The following is a 20,474-nucleotide window of genomic DNA, read 5'->3' as shown; positions in this document are numbered from 1 at the left end:
GCAACATTTAAAACGTGGAATATTGTATGCAGTTTTGGTCTCCAAATTTGAGGAAGGACATTTTTGCTATTGAGGGAGTGCAACGTAGGTTCACAAGGTTAATTCTCGGGATGGCAGGACTGTCATATGTTGAAAGAATGGAGCGACTGGGCTTGTATACACTGGAATTTAGATCATATTGAAACATATACGATTATTAAGGGATTGGACACGCGGGACGCAGGAAACATGTTCCCGATGTTGGGGGAGTGCAGAACCAGGGGCCACTGTTTAAGAAAAAAGGGTTGGCCATTTAGAACGGAGATGAGGAAAAACTTTTTCACCCAGAGGATTGTGAAACTGTGTAATTCTCTGCCACAGAAGGCAGTGGAGGTCGATTCACTGAATGCTTTCAAGAGAGAGTTAGATAGGGCTCTTAAAGATAGCGCAGTCAAAGGGTATGGGGAGAAGGCAGGAACAGGGTACTGATTGTGGATGATCAGCCATGATTACATTGAATGGCAGTACTGGCTCGGAGGCCAAATGGCCTACTCCTGCACCTAGTGTCTATAAACACATGGATAGAAAAAGGATTAGAGGGAAATGGGCCAAATGTGGGGTTGGACTGAAGGGCCGTTTCCATGTTGTATGACACTCTGACTTCAATTTTTATCTTCTTAATATGAACTCCAAAGGCGTGCAGGTTTGTAGATTAATTGGGTTCCGTAAAATTGTAAATTGTCCCGTGTGTGTGTGTGTAGGATAGTGTTAGTGTGCGGGCTTTGCTGGTCGGGCACGGACTCTGTGGACTGAAGAGCCTGTTTCCGCGCTGTTTCTCGAAATCTAAAAAAATTAAAATTATTGGGGCATTGGCAAGTAAGAATTTCATTCTTCTGTTCCGGGGCATATGACAAGAAAACACTCTTGACTTGAGATTGTTTATCCATGGATTGAATATATTAACCACCAAACTGTGTGGAGGTTCTGAGCCACTAGGACTATGCATTCCTGTTTTAAATCCTGAAAAGTTTGTCCCTACAGGCAGATGGCCCACCGCCATTTCCACTTGACTAACAATTTCACAAGGTGTGCGAAGGATATCTTTGAGCCATCCCTCCCTCCCCCCCCCCCCCCCACTTCCCCCAATCAGTGTGGTCTGAAGAAGGGGCTCAACCAGAAACATCACCTATTCCTTTTCTCTAGAGATGCTGCCTGACCAGCTGAGTTACTCCAGCTTTTTGTGTCTATCTTCGGGGTTAAACATGAGATACTTTCCCCTTAAACCTTTGAGAATTTAATCCCTCAAGTAATTCCAAAGCAACAGAACACAACTTCTACTGGTGCCTGCTATGATTTTGCCCACACAATGAAGTTTAAATCTTAACTTTCAGACATTGGCATCAAAATAATTGAGATATTTCCAAAGGAAATGAGATTGTGGTAACGTTTGTTTTCCAGTTTGGCTGCTTTCAAGGACAGCTTGAAATTGATGCAACTCCCGATTGTAAAACAAATTACATCACTTTAGGTGGCAGCTGGAGCAGGTCACCGGTACCAAGGTACGAATGTCTCCTTCATTGCACTACATGTGGTGAACAACATTATATCCGCTATTAATCACGTCGAGATAAAGCTCTCACCATTCCTGCCATTCAGAGAAATCAGGTAACCTTCCAGCATAAAAAAGCCATTTGAATGAATCAGCCACACCTGGCTTGCCTTTAAATGGTAGTCGAGTGCAGCAGAAGTTCAAGGTGCTTTTACAGCAGGGGTTATGTTAAGCCTATAAAAGCTGGGTTCAGTCACTGTGAAACCAGATAAGGCACAGAGGGATTGCAGGCAGTTAAAAACAAATTTTAAAAAATGGCTTGTGTATCCCAATCAGTAAGTTTTGATAGATGTTTTTGCGGACAGGGATCGCATAGCAGTATACTCTACAGTATTCTCAACAAAGATTATCCCAAGGAAACAAGTTGCTGGCATTATCGGCATCACCATCGGCTTTCAGCTTTCGGCTGCTCCTGTGAATTCAGAAGAAAAGTGGTTCTCAAAACACCAGAGCTCACTTGTAGAGTGGCCTCGGAAGTGCTGCTGAAGACACTGAATTTTATTAAGAACTTGCCCTCCTTTTGTCAGCTGCCTGAGGAAGATCAGGTCTTGCTGGTGCAGAATTGCTGGGCTCCACTCTTTGTCTTGGGCTTAGCTCAGGAAAGGGTGGACTTTGAGGTGGTTGAAGCCGTGCCACCCAGCCTGCTGAGAAGGATTCTCTTAAACCAGAAGGCAATGGACGGCCAGAATCAGGAGACAGACCTGAACAGTCCAACTCTAGCAGAAGTTCAAAGAGTTAAGTTATTTCTTCTGAAGTTCTGGAGCATGGACATCAACACCAAAGAGTACGCATATCTCAAAGGCATCACTCTGTTCAACCCAGGTGAGAAAACATAATTCAATAAATTTCATAATCTGGATTTTTTTAAAGCACTTATTACAACTTGTGCAATGGCACAACTGGTGAAGCTGCTGCCTCACAGCACCAGAGTCCTCATCTCGGGTGCTGTTTCTGTGGAGTGTGCACGTTGTCCCTGAGACTGTATGGGTTTCCTCCCACGTCTCAAAGACATGAAGGTTTGTAGCTTAATTGGCCGTCTGTAAATTGCCCCTATGGTGTAGGAAGTCAATGAGAGTGTGGGATAACATAAAACTAGAGCAACTGGGTGATCAATGGTCAGCGTGGACTCGGTGGGCCAAAGTACCCGTTTCAATGCTGTATCTATAAACTAAACAAAATAGATAAATATCAATTCTTCCTCATGATGATTTTCTGTGAAAACCAATACTCTCAGAAAATTGCCACCCTTTGGGCAGAATTGTACTGTTTAATAGCCTTAATCTGACCCATTAATATTCCTTTTGTTACTTTTGATCTGCTTGTTTCTGTAAATACATGCAATCATCGTGTTCTTCGTCTTATCGAGTCCACGCACAAAATTAGAAGTTGTTCAGTCGGAGCTGAACACATTTCTCGGCATCTGCATACAATGGTGTCTGTCTTGTGTGCTTCTAATGCGTGGTGGTGGAAAGGTTGGTGGAAACAGGGCTGCAATGTGAACGCTCTTCCCTTGACCCCATCATCATGTTGATCTTTATTAGTTAAACTCTATGCTCTGAAAAAAAATCAGGTTTGATAATCTCTGGCTGACCTGTTTTTAACAGAAGGTTGTGGAGGCCAAGTCAATGGATATTTTTAAGGCAGAGAGTGATAGATTCTTAATTAGTACGAGTGTCAGGGCTTTTGCAGGAGAAAGCAGGATAATGTGGTTAGAAGGGAGAAATAGATCAGCCATGATTTAAGTAGACTTGATGGGCCGAATGGCCTAATTCTGCACCTATCATTTATGAATTTATAATATTCCCAGTGTCCTTTGGTATGTAAGATTTGTCTGCTCATAACTGCTTTCCACACAGTGACGAGCCTCGTGTATTTTTCAGTCAGAACATACTGTGTATGGAACTGCAGATGGGCAAAATGAGTAACACATATATCGGGCTGCAAATGCCCATCTTTCTGTGTAACATTGGGGGAAGAAGAAAAGAGCTTAATGTCTTTGTAGCTGAACCTGGGATTCAAACTCGGGCAAACGATTGAGAAGAATTATATAAGGGAACAGCAACAGAGCAGGAAACCGACATATCGTAGATGGCTTCAGATGACGAATTGGCATCTGCATTAGCACAGTGGACTGAACGACCTCTCTCCTGTGCTGTAGGTTTAATGATTCTATGAATCAAGGCAGCAAATAAACTTTTGGCACATAGCCAAAACAGCCAAAGCTAGAGGAAGTTGTTCTGAAGCTGTCACCAGATGACACATTGACTTCCAGGATCAATTTTGCCAGCAAGACTCGGGCAAACTACTGAACCCTTGGAAGTGATACAGAAAAAGTAGTATAAGTCTACTTGTATAGAACATAAAACTGTACAGCAAAGAAACAGGCCCTTCGGTACACAATGCCTGTGCCGAACATGAGGCCAAGTTAAACTAATCTCCTCTGCCTGCACGTGATCCACATCCCTCCATTCCCTGCACATCCATTTTTGCAACTATAAAAGCCTCTTAAACCAACTATCGTAACTGGTTCCACTACCACCCCTGGCAGCACCCACCACTCTCATACAAAACAACTTCACCTGCATATTTGGTCTAAACTTGCCTCCCTCACCTTAAAGCTATGTTCTCTGGTCTTTGACAGTTCCACCCTAGGAAAAAAAAACTCTTACAATAAAGTTTCATAATAATATAAAACTGAATTGTAAGGAACATTAGAGAATAGACTTGCAAAAAATATGAAGACACACAGTTTTTCTCTGCCTTCCAAATAAGTTTTTCTGAATTATTTCCTTTCTGCAACACAGAAGGAGATCTTTGGGTTTATGTCCGTTTCCAGCAGAACAATCTCATGGTCCATTCCCACTCTCCTTATTTCTGTATACCTTCGTTATTCCTTCTCTCGTGTCCATCAGCACCCCTTTGTTTGTTTATTAAGCGCCATCATTGCAATATGGGGAATAAAACGGCCACAGCAGAAACAATCACAGTTTAGTTTAGTTTAGAGATATAGCGCAGAAACAGGGCCTTTGGCTCACGAAGTCCGTGCCGACCAGCGATCCCCACACACTAACACTATCCTACACACTAGGGACAATTTACAATTTTATGGAAGCCAATTGACCTACAAACGTACATATTTGGAGTGTGGGAGGAAATCGGAGCACCTGGAGAAAACCCACGCAGACATACGGAGAACGTACAAACTCCGTACATACAGCACTTGTATTCAGGATCAAACCCGGGACTCTGGCGCTGTAAGGCAGCAACTCTACCGCTGCGCCACCGTGCCACAAGGAACACGTGCAAACTCCCTACAAACAGTCTCCAATGTTGCAATCAAACCCATGTTCCTGGAGGACTATATGAGGAAGGAAATTATGTTAAAATAGCTTATTTTAAACTGTTAGTTCTAAAACAAGGTAAGGGTATATAGAATGAGTCTTGGACTAAAGAAAGATGTAGTTAGGATTAATTTAAAGATGTTCATATATTTTATGCTACTATTCTTCCAAAATACATCTTTCTTTAGTCCAAGAATCATTACCTTGTTTTAGAACTAACAGTTTAAAAGAAGCTATTTTAACATAATTTCCTTCCTCATATAATTCAACTAATTCATTAATTAATTCAACGCTAGGCTATAATAATGAGGCAATGTAAGAGATGTTTAAATGTTATTTTTTTCACCTTTTGCCTGAGGTTAGTGGCTCAGCTGAGACTGGGTGTTTGCTGTGTTGGAAAATTCTGAGAATAAGATCTTAAATTTTGTTTGCCACATTGTCAGTCACAGTGACATTGACCCAATAATTTGATATTTCTGGTCGAAATATTTAATGAATTTTAATCCAATATAACCCACCAAATAAATATGAATCACTAATGCACAGAGTCTTTTACTTGGGGTAGTGGAATAAAGAACCTAAGGACATAGGTTTAAGATGAGAGGGGAAAGATATACCAGGATCCTGGGGGGGAAATTTATCACTCAGAGGGTGGTCAGGAATGAATGGCCAGAAGAGGCAGATACAATAACAACATTTAAAAGACAATTTTCATCCCATATAACTCACTTCAAATAAACATGAATCACTAAATAAAACCTGCAGATTTGTGTCCGCGACTACTCGTATGATGAATTTCCAAACTCTTGTCTGATTATCCACCAAAAGGTGGTTAATTTTGTAGCACATAAATTCTTTAGCACATAAAGCTGAGTATCAGTGAGTGTGTGTCAAATCATCTTATTAACATGAGCACAATCTCTCTCTCTCTCTCCTGTATTACAGACGTCTCTAGTTTAAGAATACCTCATTACATACTCGCCTTGCAACAAGAAGCCCAGCAAACGCTGAACGAATTCATCGGCATGATGTACAATGGAGATCAGATGAGGTTCGCTCAAATTCTATTGACCCTCTCCGCTCTCCGGACAGTCAGCACGACTTCTATCACTGAACTATTTTTCAGACCTGTCCTGGGCAAAGTGAACATGAATGAGTTGCTTCTGGAGATGCTCTGTGCAAAGCTGAATTAAGCTGCAAAAATGCAATTCACTACACTTGAAGTTTCCTGATACTTTTTGTAACATGTTATAGTTGTGTGCGTGGCGACCAGTTGTGCAATATGTATAGTAACTACCATTGTTGTGTGTACATAAAGGTATGTTAATGGCAAATGCTTATTTATAGGTAGACAAAAATGCTGGAGAAACTCAGCGGGTGAGGCAGCATCTATGGAGCGAAGGAAGACCTCGGTCCATAGATGCTGCCTCACCCGCTGAGTTTCTCCCGCATTTCTGTCTACCTTCGATTTTCCAGCATCTGCAGTTCCTTCTTAAACAATGCTTATTTATACTTTTGTTTGGTTTATTACAATAAAGCTTTGGATTAGTTTTCATTCCATAGAATTTATTTCTTCATGTTACCTTTCTTTTGAGTGCCTTTAATGTAAAAACATATCAAGAAATAAATGTGGTAAAGGAACTACAGACATAGTCAGAAATTATTTAAAAAAAACACTGCAGCTGTCATTAAAGTTCTCCTTCAGTTTATGAACAAACAGAACAACGATTGACTAGATTCACTTTTTTCAATCAATGCACCTTACAAACTGCTGTAAACAAGAAGCTATGTGTAGGAAGGAAACGCAGACCTTGGTTTAAACTGAAGATAGACACAAAAAGCTGGAGTAATTCAGCGGGACAGGCAGCATCTCTGGAGAGAAGGAATGGGTGACATTTAGGGTCGAGACCCTTCTTCAGACAAGAAGCCATTTCTTCTTACTGCAAGGAGTACCTTATCTGATTTAAACAATTTGTCTTCCAAATATTCTTCTTCTATTATTTCTGACTTCTTGACCCACACTCGTAATGCTTTTGTGGGGTATGTAGGAACAAGGAACTGATGCTTATTAATACACAAAAGAACACAAAGTGCTGGAGTAACTCAGCAAGTCAGACAGCATCTCGGGCAAGCAGGGATAAGAGAAGTTTTGGGTTGAGACCACTTCTTAAGACCTCATTGTGTCTGAAGTAGGATCTCGACCCGAAACGTCACCTATCCATGTTCTTCAGAGATTCTGACGGACCTGCTGAGTTACTCCAGCACTTTGTGTTCTTTTATAGGGCTCTGCTTCAAAACTCATCTCAATTAATAAATTTACAAAAGCTTACCTCAGCATTTATCTCTCTCATATATCAATGCTGAAAATGCAGTAGGAATTCCATATTGTCCAAAGTACAAGATAGATGCCTGCAAATTAGACTGCAACCTTTCCAGAGCCAGAGTACACAAGTTTAAGGTGGATGGGGGGGGGGGGGGGAGGAGATTTAATAGAAACCTGAGGAGTAGGGTTGCCAACTGTCCCGTATTAGCTGGGACATGCCGTATATTGGGCTAAATTGGTTTGTCCCATACGGGACTGCCCTTGTCTCGTATTTGACTGCTACTACTCAGGTTGAAGGGACTGTTGGGTCGGAGCTCCGCTTCCGGCCCCGCCTCACCCGTCCCGACGTAGTGCAGCCCATGGAGTGCAGCAGCAGCGCCTCGCCCATGGCCTCGTCGGTCGGCAGCCTGGCCAGCTGTCCAAACTTAGGGCCTTCGCTTACCGCTGACACCACCACCCCTCCTTCTCATGGCTGATCATTGGATAGGGTGCCGGACTTTGCGTGCAGCAGAACACAAAGCCCAGCCGGCTGGCCAGCTGAGGAGTTTTGGCCCAGGCCGTGAGATGTCACGCGCAAAGTCCGGCGCCCGAGCCAAAACTCCTCAGCTGGCCCCGCCGGCTGGGATTTGTGTGCAGTCCAGCACCCGGGCCACCTCATCATTCACCCAGCCACGGCCGAGTTGGTCAATGAATTGCCATCGGGAATTTGTCCCTTATTTTGACCTTTTGCCCCTTATTTGGGAGTGAGAAAGTTGGTAACCCTACTGAGGGTTACCTTTTTCCACACAAAGGACGGTGGGTGTGTGAAATGAGTTGCCAGTGGAGATAGTTGAGGCAACTACTGTTGCAATTTTAAGAAACATTAAGACAGATACATAGATAGGACAGGTTTAGAGGGATAGGGGCCATATATAAGTAGGTGGGACTAGTGTAGCTGGGACATGTTGGTTAGCGTGGGGTAATTGGGCTGAAGGGCCTGTGTCCACACTGTAGGTTCTATGACTACTACTTTTTTGTGCACTATATAATCCAATTCTTATAGATAAATTGTAATTGCAAATTGGAGACTTCAAGTATGGATCAGAAAGTCGAAGGACAGCGCTGTCCATCAACGTGCAACTCACATCAGAACTTTCAGCATTTTCCCATCGATTAGACTGGCCCCCATGATCAAGTGGAGTGCCCACATGAAGTGGGTCTTCACAGCTCCCGAGTCATGCTTCTGTGCGTTAAAGTGATTTATCAGACTAATAACCAGTGACAGGAATCTAACATGGGTACAATTCCCACCTTAAATTCTTTGCAGCTCTTGTTTGGGTTCCTACAACCTCCACTCCCAATAAAGGTACCAGCCAGACCCCGAAATTCATGATCCTCGCATGCTATTATCAACCATCCCCCCAACACCTTCCGATCATCTGATTGTTTACTTTAGTTTAGATATGCAGTGCGGAAACAGGCCCTTCGGCCCACCAAGTCTGCACCGACCAACGATCCCCGTATGCTAGCACCATCCTACACACTAGGGACGAATGTACAAACTCCATACTGACAGCACCCGTAGTCAGGTTTGAACCCCGGTCGCTGGCGCTATAAGGCTGCAACTCTACCGCTGCGCCACCAGGCCCCATGCATCACCGTGTCGCTCAGCTAGCTTGCTGATGACCAATCACTTCTCACCCACTGACACCCAAAGAGCACTTAACTCAGTGGGTCAAACAACAGTTTGTTGCTCCAGATTACATAATCTGCAATTTTTTGTGTCTATAGACTTACTTGACCATCAGTCTGAAGAAGGGTCTCAACCCGAAACGTCACCCATTCCTTCTCTCCAGAGATGCTGCCTGTCCCGCTGAGTTAGTCCAGCATTTAGTGTCTACCATCGATTTAAACCAACGTCTGCAGTTCTTTCCTACACCACCTGACCATCTTATTGATCACTTCATATTTTCCTTCAAATGACTAAATCTTCTATATTAAATGACGGAGCAGGATTGAACAGCCTATTCTTGCTCCTAATTCATATGTTCATGCCATGCACCATCGCCTGCAGTTTAAAGTGATACGTGGCTAAGCCATGCCCCCTATCATGCTCACTGAGAAAGACAGTTATTAGTGTTAGAGATACAGTGTGGAAACAGGCCTGCACCCACATTATATTGATTATATCTAATAAGCGAGTTCTGTATCTCGATAAACGCAAGGAATCATGGGATTTGTCAAAGGTCATTTTTATAAAAAGCGAACGCAGAGCTGTATAAACTGTGTATAAATTGTTAACTAGAACTGTTATTCTACCAAGGAATTAATCTAGAATTCTGTCAACTCAACAGCTTCCTTTCTTGTTCTGCTGTTCACATGCTATTTGGCGGCTCCTATCGAGCAACAGACAACATCTGCTGCCTGTGAACGAGCCAATCCCTCCTCCTTAAAGAATCAATAACGGTATATACCCATAACTAAGCAAATATCACAACTGATGACAGACAGGTGGAAAGTCAAACATAGTCCGGATACTTCACGACCGGCCTGCAAGCACGACCGGCACGTGTACGATAGAGGCCATCTCCAGTTGAGTGCTTCAAATTCCGAGTACAGGGTATAAGACATTTAACTGCAAAATGCCTGCCCTTTAGTATTGAATAGATTGAGTGAAGGGTCTGTGCTGTCCTATGTTTGCAGTGGCTGTGGTGCGTTTCCCCCAGCCATCTAGCCCAGTACACGTTGACCAGCACAGTTCAACAGCCCTTGTTAGCAGAAGTTCTTTGTGCAGGTGTTACTCGAAACCCAAAGATTTTGTGAATGTTCTGCGTTAGGATTGGTCAAAGAACCAGCTAGCGAAAGGGCTGTCAGATCAGGTCACATCAGCCCAGGTTGCCGATTGGCCGAAGGGCGTATTTTAATGGGTCGTTCTTAAACTGTTCTGTCTGTGCGGCATTGCCAGCTCTCTCTCGCCCAGATCCCCCACCCCAACTGTTGACAAAGTCTGACTGAGAAAATGCTCCCACTCATATTACGGGTTGGCCCCGTATTTGCCCACTCGCTGGGGCGGGCGGTGCCTCCTTCAAAGAGAGCAAGAACAGGTCCCGTCAGCTGGGGAGCGGCGACCCACTCCTGAGTGAAGCCTCTAGTTTGGCTGCGGTTGAAATTGCTGCAAATTCTCATAATTATCACCGCCCAGTCACCCGGACCGAGCTCCCAACAGTGTGCCCTTACAGACTGGAACCAACCCCAGAGGTTAAAGCGTTAGCATCTTTATTTAAACCAACCCACCTCGAAAGTTTAACCAGCCTGTTAGAATCCAATCTGAACTTTCCAACCTACTACCCCACACAGCACATTCTCCTTGTTTCCATCAATCCAGGAAGGTTGTTTAGATAGGAATATAAGGACTCTCTCAAATTTGTTGTTCGTGTCAATCAATATGGAATTTGAATGGCTGTGACTCAGGCTAATGCCAGGGATTTAATAATTGACAGGTTCGTTCCAGGCATTCTTGCCTTTTCAAGGCTGGTGCTGTATTGAGTCAATAATTTAAATAGATAGAATTGTGGATTTGTGCAGCCTGCAGTTTTGATGGATACATTTATTTATAAATCTCATAAAAATGAATACCCGGTTCCATACATACACAGTAGCTCAGCTGGCGAGAATGTTTATCCCGAATAACCCATGACCTGGGCATGCGCCGTTGTAATATGGAACTCGCTTATAGTGTGTGATCCACAATTGGAAGGTTCCCATCAAAGCGATGGGGAAAGGGAGAACTACAACTCCCAGAGTGCGTTGCGGCGTGCGCCCTCGCCCGTGTGGGGATTGGGCGCGTGTGGATGACGTCAGGAGGTGAGTGTGGATGACGTCAGGGGGCCGGTGACGGTGACGGTGGAAGATGGCGGCCGTGGGCGGACTGTGGCTGCGAGGGGCCGTCGGGAGCAGCGGCTCCAGGCTGGCGAGGGCGGCACTGACAGCGGCAGCGGCGTCGGCGTCGGCGTCGCGGCGCTCGGTAGCGCACTTCACCTTCGTGCCGGACAAAGACCCCACGCAGTATGGTGAGAGAATGAGCGCCATGTCTCCCGCACCGACCCACAGTCCCAGCACCTTGGTGACAGGCTGATCCCCCACCGTCACCCCCACGGTCACCCCCAGCCTGACCCCCACTGTCACCCCCACGGTCACCCCCTCTGACCCCCACGGTCATCCCCAGCTTGACCCCCACTGTCACCCCCACGGTCACCCCCATGTGACACCCGGTCACCCCAGCCTGACACCACGGTCACCCCCAGCCTGACCCCACGGTCACCCACATCTGACCCCACGGTCATCTTCAGCCTGACCTCCATCTGATCCCCACGGTCATCCCCAGCCTGTTCCCGACGGTCACCCCCAGCCTGTTTCCCACGATCATCCTGAGCTTGACCCCCACGGTCATCCCCAGCCTGTTCTCCACTGTCATCTCACCTCCAAGGTCACCCTGAGCTTGATCTTCACAATCATCCCCAGCTTGACCTCCACAATCATCCCCAGCCTGATCTCCATGGTCACTCCCAGCCTGACATCCACGGTCACCCTGAGCTTGATCTACATAGTCACCCCAGGTCTCATCTCCATGATCATCCCAGGTCTGACTTCCATGGTCATCCCAACTCTGGCCTCCAAGATCATCCCACCTCTGACCTCCATATCATCCCAAGCCTGACCACCACAATAATCCCAGGTCTGTCCATGGTCATCCTGAGCCTGACCTCCATGGCCACCCTAAGCATGACCTCCACGATCATTCCAGGTCTGACTATGGTCCTCCCTACCCTGGCTTCCATGATGATCCCAAGCTTAACATTCACCGTCAGTCCCGATCTCCATGGTCACACCCAGCCTGACCTTTGCTGTCATCCCGAGCCTGACCATGGTAACCTTGAGCCTGATCACCATGGTTAGCCCCCAAGCTGGCCTCCACGGTTACATGAGCCTGACCCATAATCACCCACAGCCTGACCACCATGGTCATCCCAAGCAGGGCCAGCCTTAGGAGGTGTGGGGCCCAATTGGGAACAATTTTGGTGAGCCCCAGGTTCCCAACCAAGGTCTGTAGAATCGTAGAAATATAAATAAAGTCCATTATAGACGTTATATCTCTATGGTAGAATGGAAAGTAATCAAAATGTGCGCTTAAAAAGGGCATGCAAGTTAATGGACCAAACAAATCCAAGGTACATATTTCCCTATATAAGATTGCATACATGTAAGCCCACAAGTAACAAACAAAATGTGTAGATCACCTATGAAAAGTCCATAGTTACACACCACCCTGACCTTTGACTGTCATCCCGAAAAAACCATGGTAATTAACTGGATTCTGGGAACCAATAACCAGCCCCGAAAAAAAACCTCCAGGGTTATTAAATGAGCTTCAGCCCCATCCTACCCACAGGGCTGACCCATCCTGGTCTAGTATAGCAGTGTGTGCCTTAGTTGTGTGTGTGGGGCCCTGTGTGTTAATTTTGGTGAGCGTGTGTGGGAGGGAAGGAGAGAGTAGAATCGTAGAAAGATAAAGGAGGGAGGAAAGTAGAGAAAGAAGGGAGGGAGAGAGAATGGAAAGAAGGGAAATGAGGGAAGGAAAAAGGGCAAAAGAGAGAGAGGAAGGACCAAGAAAGGAAGGAAGGGGGAATTTTAAGGGAAGATTGCAAGGGAGGGAAGGGCCACGGTGGGAGCGAATGCCGGTGTAGATCACCTATCCCCGAAAGAGTACATAGTTGACAATACCACTGTGTGTGTGCTGTGAAATGGAGGGGAAAGTAATGCTAATTAACCCGGGATAAGGGAAAAACCCACCTCCCCTGGCGCCCCCCAGTCCCAGGCATTAAACCCCCTTCCCCCGTCCACCCCTTTCTTCCCCCTCCACCCCTTTCCTCTCTCTCCACCCCTCTCTCCCCCCTCCACCCGAGAGTAGATTACTCTAGCTTGGGGGGCCCCCCTTAGGCGCAGGGCACAATTGGGAGCAATTGGTCCAATTGGGTTAAGGCCGGCCCTGATCCCAAGCCAGACCTCCTTGATCTTACCAGGTTTGACCATGGTCAACCCAAGTCTGACGTCCATGGTCAGTCCCCAAGCCTGACCTGCAAGGTCATCCTAAGCATTACCTCCATGATCATCCTGAGCCTGATCTCCATGGTCATCACAGGTCTGACCATGGTCATTCCAAGCCTGATTTCCATGATCATGCCAGTTCTAACCAAGGTCACCCTGAGCTTGGTTTCCATGATGATCCCTAGCCTAACCTCCATGGTCAGACAACAAGCCTGATCTCCATGGTCAGCCTCTATGTCTGACCTCCATGATCAACTCCCAAGCCTGAACTTCATGGTCAGTCTCCAAGTCTGATCTCCACGATTATCCCAAGCCTGGACCACCCCCCCCAGCCTGAAGTCATGAACCTCCCCGAGCCTGACACCTTCCCTTGGTCTGAGTTCGAACCATGATCTCCTCCAACTTGGCTCTGCCCATTGATGATGATAAAGGTTTGCTCTTTGTGATCTTGAGCTGTTTGACCATGAGCCGCACCACATTGCAAGAGATGGACTATGAACCAATAACCTCCAAATTTGACCCAGAACCCAAACTCCATGCTAAGATCTCTGCCATTTACTCTCTGAGTCAATGTACCATCCTAAGAGCCTGGCCCTTAATTATAACCCTGGGTTATAATTTAAAAAACGGATCCCATATCCCATTAAGTCTAAGTGCACCATTGTAAAATAGACTGTATTGTCTTGGAGATGGTGTATCTGAGTGAACATGAACACATCTTGTTGGCCTGGACGAGTTGGGCTGAAAGGCCTATTTCCGTGCTTTATGTCTCTGTGACTGTACGATATGACCCCCTGCCCGAGTCTGAACACCCCATAGCATCGAAAAAACCTGTGCATGATTTATAACCTACAGTTTTGGTGTTTAACCTTGAGCCCGTTGATTTTGGTAGATCACCAATCCTAACCAATAATGCATGAACCAAAGAGTGACTTTGAGACTCTTGGCATAGAATGAGCCTGACTCACCATTGACTTAATGGCAAGGTCAGACGTTGAACATAGCATAAGTGGTATAGTAAGAGCTCTAAATCGACTCAAGTTTGACTTATCTTGACAGTATAGTTTGTAATAAAAGTCTGGTCATTAATCCATGATCCCAGAGCTCAGACATGGTAAGTGCCCTTCCTTGGCTCTTAAAACTGATCCCCTATTTTCCTGTTTCTCAGCATTAAATTTCTACTAGCGTGTCTATATTTCATTGAAGTTTATTATAGTTTGCTATGCCTCCAGGTTTTATGTCACATGCATATTTGGAAATTGGACCTATATACCCGTTCAAATCTATATTACTAAAAGTCTGATCTTGACCTCTTTTGGCCCACTGCTGCGATTTCTGAGAGAACGCCACCACCTACGGCCGTCATTTTTGGCCTCCTCGCTCAGAGCCCCCCCCCCCCTTGCCTTCCTGGAACGGAGGATTTTTCCCATCGATGACAAATCAGAGAGATATTAATGTTTTAAAAAAAATCACCATTCTCTCTACTGCCCTTGCTGGAAGGAGGGGGAGGGACTAAAAACCAGGAAGCCACGTCTCTCTGAGCCTGAATAACACTGAACATATGTCTACTCAACTGTGAGTCCCCTTAATGTGGGTTGAAAATGAAAATATGGTTTGTTTGAAGTAAAAAGGCACTGCCTGCAAATGGTTGTTTGGGTGCTTTGGCGAAGTTAAAAGGCACTACTTACTGCAAATGGTGGCTTGGGTGCTTTGGCTTCAAGTTGAAAGGCACTACTCACTGCAAATGGTGGCTTGGGTGCTTTGGCTTGAAGTTGAAAGGTACTACTTACTGCAAATGGTGGCTTGGGTGCTTTGGCTTGAAGTTGAAAGGCACTACTACCGGGAGGAGGTGGCTGATCTAGCACTCTGGTGCCAGGATAACAGCCTCCTCTTGAACATCAAAAAAACGAAGGAGCTGATCATGGACTTTAGGAGGGCACATCATCCGAGGACGTACACTGCATTGAGGATAAATGGGGATCCTGTGGATAGGGTGAACTGTTTTAAATATCTGGGAGTCCACATCTCCGAGGATATGACATGGGCATCACACGCCTCAGCACTCGTGAGTAAGGCAAGGCAGCGCCTTTACCACCTCAGGCAATTGAGGAAATTCAGAGTGTCTCCGAGGATCCTCCAGTGCTTCTACGCAGCGGCGGTGGAAAGCATCTTGTCCAGGAACATTACCATCTGGTTTGGGAATTGCTCTGCCAAGGACAAGAAGGCTCTGCAGAGAGTAGTGCGTTCGGCCGAACGCACTATGGGAACTTCACTCGCCCCCCTGCAGGAACTATACAACAGGAGGTGCAACTCCAGAGCAAATAAAATCATGGGAGAACCCTTCCACCCCTGCAATGGACTGTTCCAGCTGCTACGGTCAGGCAAACGCCTCCGTTGCCATGCGGTGAGAACGGAGAGGTTGAGCAGGAGTTTCTTCCCAGAGGCAATTCGGACTGTAAACGCCTATCTCACCAGGGACTAACTCTACAGAATGTTTTTCCTTCCATTATTTATTATGTAAAAGAATATGTGTGTTATGATTGTGGTTATAATTTGTTTGGTTGTTTTGCTGTTTGTCTTTTGCACAAAAGTCCGCGAGCATTGCCACTTTCATTTCACTGCACATCTCGTATGTGTATGTGACAAATAAACTTGACTTGACTTGACTTGACACTGCAAATGGTGGCTTGGGTGCTTTGGCTTGAAGTTAAAAGGCGCTACTTACTGTAAATGGTGGCTTGGGTGCTTTGGCTTGAAATTAAAAGGCACTACTTACTGCAAATGGTGGCTTGGGTGCTTTGGCTTGAAGTTGAAAGGCACTACTTACTGCAAATGATGGCTTGGGTGCTTTGGCTTGAAGTTGAAAGGCACTACACTGCAAATGGCGGCTTGGGTGCTTTGGCTTGAAGTTAAAAGGCACTACTGCAAATGCACTTACTTCCTGTTTGCATTGTATATTGATTTTAGATAAAAAGCTACTATTTATGGCTGTGATTTTTGGCCATCTTATTCCGTCCCCCTCTGCTCAGAATTCTTCCCATCAATGAAAAATAAATGTGTTATTAGTGTTTGAAAAATGTTGAGAATCTCTCTCCTGTCAATCACGCCATGAAGGTCACACCTTTTTTCGGTGGGAGGGGGAGGGGTTATAAAACCCGGAACTGTGGGTGTGGCTCAGTCTCTGCATTATGGAGGAGGGAGAGGTTACGACTGTCTGAGCTGTGAATCAACTGAACACACTGAATGTCTACTGAACTATGAGTTTGGTGTTTTATGTGTTTTTTTTGTGGTTTCACCCTGCATGAAATGGTATGAAGCTGCATTTGAATTTGGTGGCCTTGCACTCTGCTTGAAGTGGAATGAAACTGCACTTGAATTTGGTGGCCTTGCATCCTGCTTGAAGTGATATAAAACTGCACTGAATTTGGTGGCCTTGCACCCTGCTGAAAGTGATATGAAACTGCACTTGAATTTGGTGGCCTTGTACCCTGCTTGAAGTGGTAAGAAACTGCACTTGAATTTGGTATCAGTGGTAAGAAACTGCACTTGAATTTGGTGGCCTTGCACCATGCTTGAAATAGAATTTCAAGGAATAGTCATGAGTCAACTGCCAGCCCACCAGCCGTGAGTGAGTTGAGAGCAGATCAGGTTTGAGGGACTAAGCTGCCACCCCAAGAACCCATACCAGCGCTCCAGAAAGCCCCCCCACTGGCCACCAATATTGGAATTGGTGGAGAGTTGGAATATTGCGTCAGGGGACCAGCCCTCCCGTGTGAACATGGGACCCAACGGGTCCCACTTAGTCTAGTTATTAATATATAGTGCGAAAAGGAGTGACCTGAGCACTGACCTCTGGTGAACTCCACGTATATTTACCTTTAATTGGAGGATGTGGTGAAGGTAGTATCAATATTTTCTAGTTGGCTTCCAATCCTTTTTTAAATTCTTAAAACTCAAAACCCTTTTTAGGCAGTCTTTTAGAATCGAGGATGACTCGTTTCCACTTTGGTTTTGTGGGTTCTGAGGTGGCAAATGAGAACTGCACAAAGCCCCTGTTAACAAGGGCTGGTGAACTGTGCTGGTCAATGTGCAATGGGTGAGATGGCTGGGGGAAACGCACCGCAACCACTGCAAACCTGGAACAGCACAGACCCTCCACTCAATCTATCCAATACTTAAGGGCAGGCATTACGCAGTTAAATGTCTTATATCGGATTGGCGGCTCCTTCACAGGGCCAACATGTACTCAGCTTTCCTCGAAGATGAATCTTTGCCTTAACGGTACATTCACACTGCCTGTAGGTAAAGCATCAGCCCACATCATACTGATACAGTCGCTGCCTGCCTCAGATTAAATGTATTTTTAAACATAAATTATGAATAATGATAAGAAAATGTTTCAAACACAAGTAATGTTTTCATATTCCAGTAGTAAACTCATTAAGGATTAAATGAAAATAATAAATTCTTTAACTTTTTGAATATCTCTTAATTGCAGATTAATGAACTGAACTAGAACTGGGACTGTGTAAGTAGTGTGTGAACAGCAGAACAAGAAAATAAACTGTTCAGTTGCCAGAATTCTAGATTAATTCCTTGGTAGAATAGTTAACAATTTATACACAGTTTATACAACGCTGCATTCGCTTTAAAAAAAAAAAATCCCGAATGACCTTTGACAAATCTCATGATTCCTTGCATTTATCGAGATACCGAACTCGCTTATTGCTATCCATAATGAGAAACCAATCCAGAATTTAAAAATGCGTGGTTGAAAGATTTTTCACTGAAATTGCATCGTATAAATGAAAGTAATGTGCAAAGGAACACAATGATCATATTTAAGGCTTTTTAATTGATTACCTCATTAATTCATCAATCAGCAAAATAAATGAACACTTTGAAAGCAGTCAATTCCTGAAATAATTTATTTGAAATGTTTGTAAATTAAATATGTGTACTGCCTCTGTATAAACTATTCTTTAGAATAAGAATCATTTTAGTGATTAAAAATCATTATGCATTCCTGCAAAGTAAAAGACACTTTAGCTTTCATCGGACAACTTTGTAACAAATATTTTTTTTCTTCATGAAAAGGTCCTACGCAGAAGATGAACCTTTTTCAATCTATCACAAGTGGCTTGGACAATGTTTTGGCAAATGATCCAACTGCAGGTATGTACCCTAATTTTATTGCCTTTTATTTAGAAGTGAGGGGTGGATAGTTAACAGTCCGGATATTGTTTTGGTATAATATAAAATGCTGGAGGAACTCAGCAGATCATCTGATGTATTGCTCAAGATACCATCATCTGCAGTTACTGTGGGATTTGGTAAGGGAACTCAAGATAAAGGAACCACTAGGAGGTTATGACCACAACATGATTAGTTTTAATCTGCAATTTGAGAGGGAAAAGATGAAATTGGATGTGTCGATATTGCAGCTGAGCAATGGTGACTACTGAGGCATGAGGGAGCAGCTGGCCAAAGTTGACTGGAAAGGGATCTTAGCAGGGATGATGGTGGAACAACAATGGCAGGAATTTCTGGGAATAATTTGGAAGATGCAGGACCTTTTCAATCCAAAGAGGAAGAAAGATTCTAGGGGGAGAAAGAGGCGACTATGACTGACAAGGACTGTATAAAACTAAAAGGCATATAACTTTGCAAAGATTAATGGGAAGCCAGAGGACTGAAAAGCTTTTAAAGAACTACAGAAGGTAACTAAAAAGGCAATACAGGGAGAAAAGATGAAATACGAAAGTAAGCTAGCTAATAATATAAAAGAGGATAGCAAGAGTTTCTTCAGCTATATAAAGAATAAGAAAGATGCAAGACTGGACGTTGGACCGCTGGAAAATAATGCAGGAGAAGTGATAATGGGGAAATAAAGAAATGGCAGAGGAGTGGAATAACTTTTCTGCATCAGTCTTCACCGTGGGAGACACCAGCAACGTGCATGAAATTCAAGAAAGTCGGGATGGAAGCTACTGGAGTGGCTATTACTAGGGAGAAGGTGCTTGGGAAGCTGAAAGGGCTGAAGGTGGATAAGTCACCTGGTCCAGATGAACTGGACCCTAGGGTTCTGAAAGAGGTGGCCCCTGAGAGATTGTGGAGGCATTAATAGTGATATTGCATGTATCACTAGAGTCAGGAGTGTTCCCAGATGATTTGAAAATTGCCAATATTACCTCGCTGCACAAAGGGAGCAAGGCAGAATAGTGGGAACTATAGACTGACTTCGGCGGTTGATAAGATTTTAGAGTCCATTATAAAGGATGAGGTTACGGATTAATTAGAAGTTCACGATAAAATAGGCCAAAGTCAGCATGGTTTTGTGAAGGGGAGGTCTAGCTTGAGAAATTTCTCTGCCTCAGAGGGCGGTGGAGGCCGGTTCTAAGGATCCTTTCAAGAGAGAGCTAGATAGGGCTCTTAAAGATAGTGGAGCCAGGGGATATGGGGAGAAGGCAGGAACGGGGTACTGATTGGGGATGATCAGTCATGATCACATTGAATGGCGGTGCTGGCTCGAAGGGCCGAATGGCCTACTCCTGCACCTATTGTCTATTGTCTAAATTTGCTGGAATTCTTTGAAGAATTAAAAAGCAGGACAGACAAAGGAGAGTCAGTAGATGTTGTTTACTTAGATTTTCAGAAAGCCTTTGATAAGGTGCCACAGATTAGGCTGCTGAGGAAGATGAAAGGGCAGATACTAGCATGGATAGCAGGTTGGCTGGATGGCAGAAGACAAAGAGTGGCATTAAAGGGGGATTTTTCAGGTTGGCTGCCAGTGACTAGCGGAGTTCTGCAAGCGTCCGTGCTGGGGTCGCTACTCTCACGTAATGATTTGGATGAGGGGGATCAAAGGCTTTGTGGCAAAGTTTGCGGAATACGTAAATAGGTGGGTGGGGGGCAGGTAGTGTAGAGAAAGCAGGAACTCTGCAGAAGGACTTGGACAGGTTGGGAGGGTGGGCAGAGAAGTGGCAGATGGAATACAGTGTAGCAAAGTGTGGAGTCATGGTTTTGGTAGTGGGAATAAAGGTATAGACTATTTTTATATGTGGTGAGAATCTCAGAACAAAATCTGTTAATTTGAAATTGTAAATTTGGGGAGATAGATTGGAACAATTGGGAATAT

The 20,474-nt window shown here is 44.7% G+C and overlaps 2 protein-coding genes across 3 annotated transcripts in view; both read left to right on the top strand.

Annotated features, from left to right (window-relative positions):
• Positions 1-1,612: 1,612 nt before the first annotated feature.
• Positions 1,613-6,564, top strand: LOC129697470 (nuclear receptor subfamily 0 group B member 2-like). Its single transcript, XM_055636078.1, has 2 exons — positions 1,613-2,410; positions 5,875-6,564. The coding sequence occupies exons 1-2, from the start codon at positions 1,843-1,845 to the stop codon at positions 6,120-6,122; spliced, it is 816 nt and encodes a 271-aa protein (XP_055492053.1). The 5' UTR covers positions 1,613-1,842; the 3' UTR covers positions 6,123-6,564.
• A 4,517-nt stretch (positions 6,565-11,081) lies between these two features.
• The window catches only part of bckdhb (branched chain keto acid dehydrogenase E1 subunit beta), a 173,626-nt gene continuing 164,233 nt past the window's right edge, over positions 11,082-20,474 (top strand). For both annotated transcript variants that reach the window (XM_055636077.1, XM_055636076.1), the window contains exons 1-2: positions 11,082-11,301; positions 18,434-18,511. In XM_055636077.1, coding sequence (XP_055492052.1) covers positions 11,142-11,301; positions 18,434-18,511 — 238 coding nt within the window. In that variant the 5' untranslated portion in view covers positions 11,082-11,141. The remainder of the gene's footprint in view (positions 11,302-18,433; positions 18,512-20,474) is intronic.

The sequence above is a fragment of the Leucoraja erinacea genome, chromosome 5 (genome assembly GCF_028641065.1).
Source record: "Leucoraja erinacea ecotype New England chromosome 5, Leri_hhj_1, whole genome shotgun sequence".
Lineage (NCBI taxonomy): Eukaryota > Metazoa > Chordata > Chondrichthyes > Rajiformes > Rajidae > Leucoraja > Leucoraja erinaceus.
This window is presented reverse-complemented; position numbering and strand designations above follow the sequence as displayed.

Bases quoted from the DNA above. Each gene is read 5' to 3' on its own strand.
- LOC129697470 (XM_055636078.1), top strand. From the start codon at position 1,843: ATGGCTTGTGTATCCCAATCAGTAAGTTTTGATAGATGTTTTTGCGGA. The intron at 2,411-5,874 runs GTGAGAAAACAT...CCTGTATTACAG, and splicing joins CATCACTCTGTTCAACCCAG to ACGTCTCTAGTTTAAGAATA.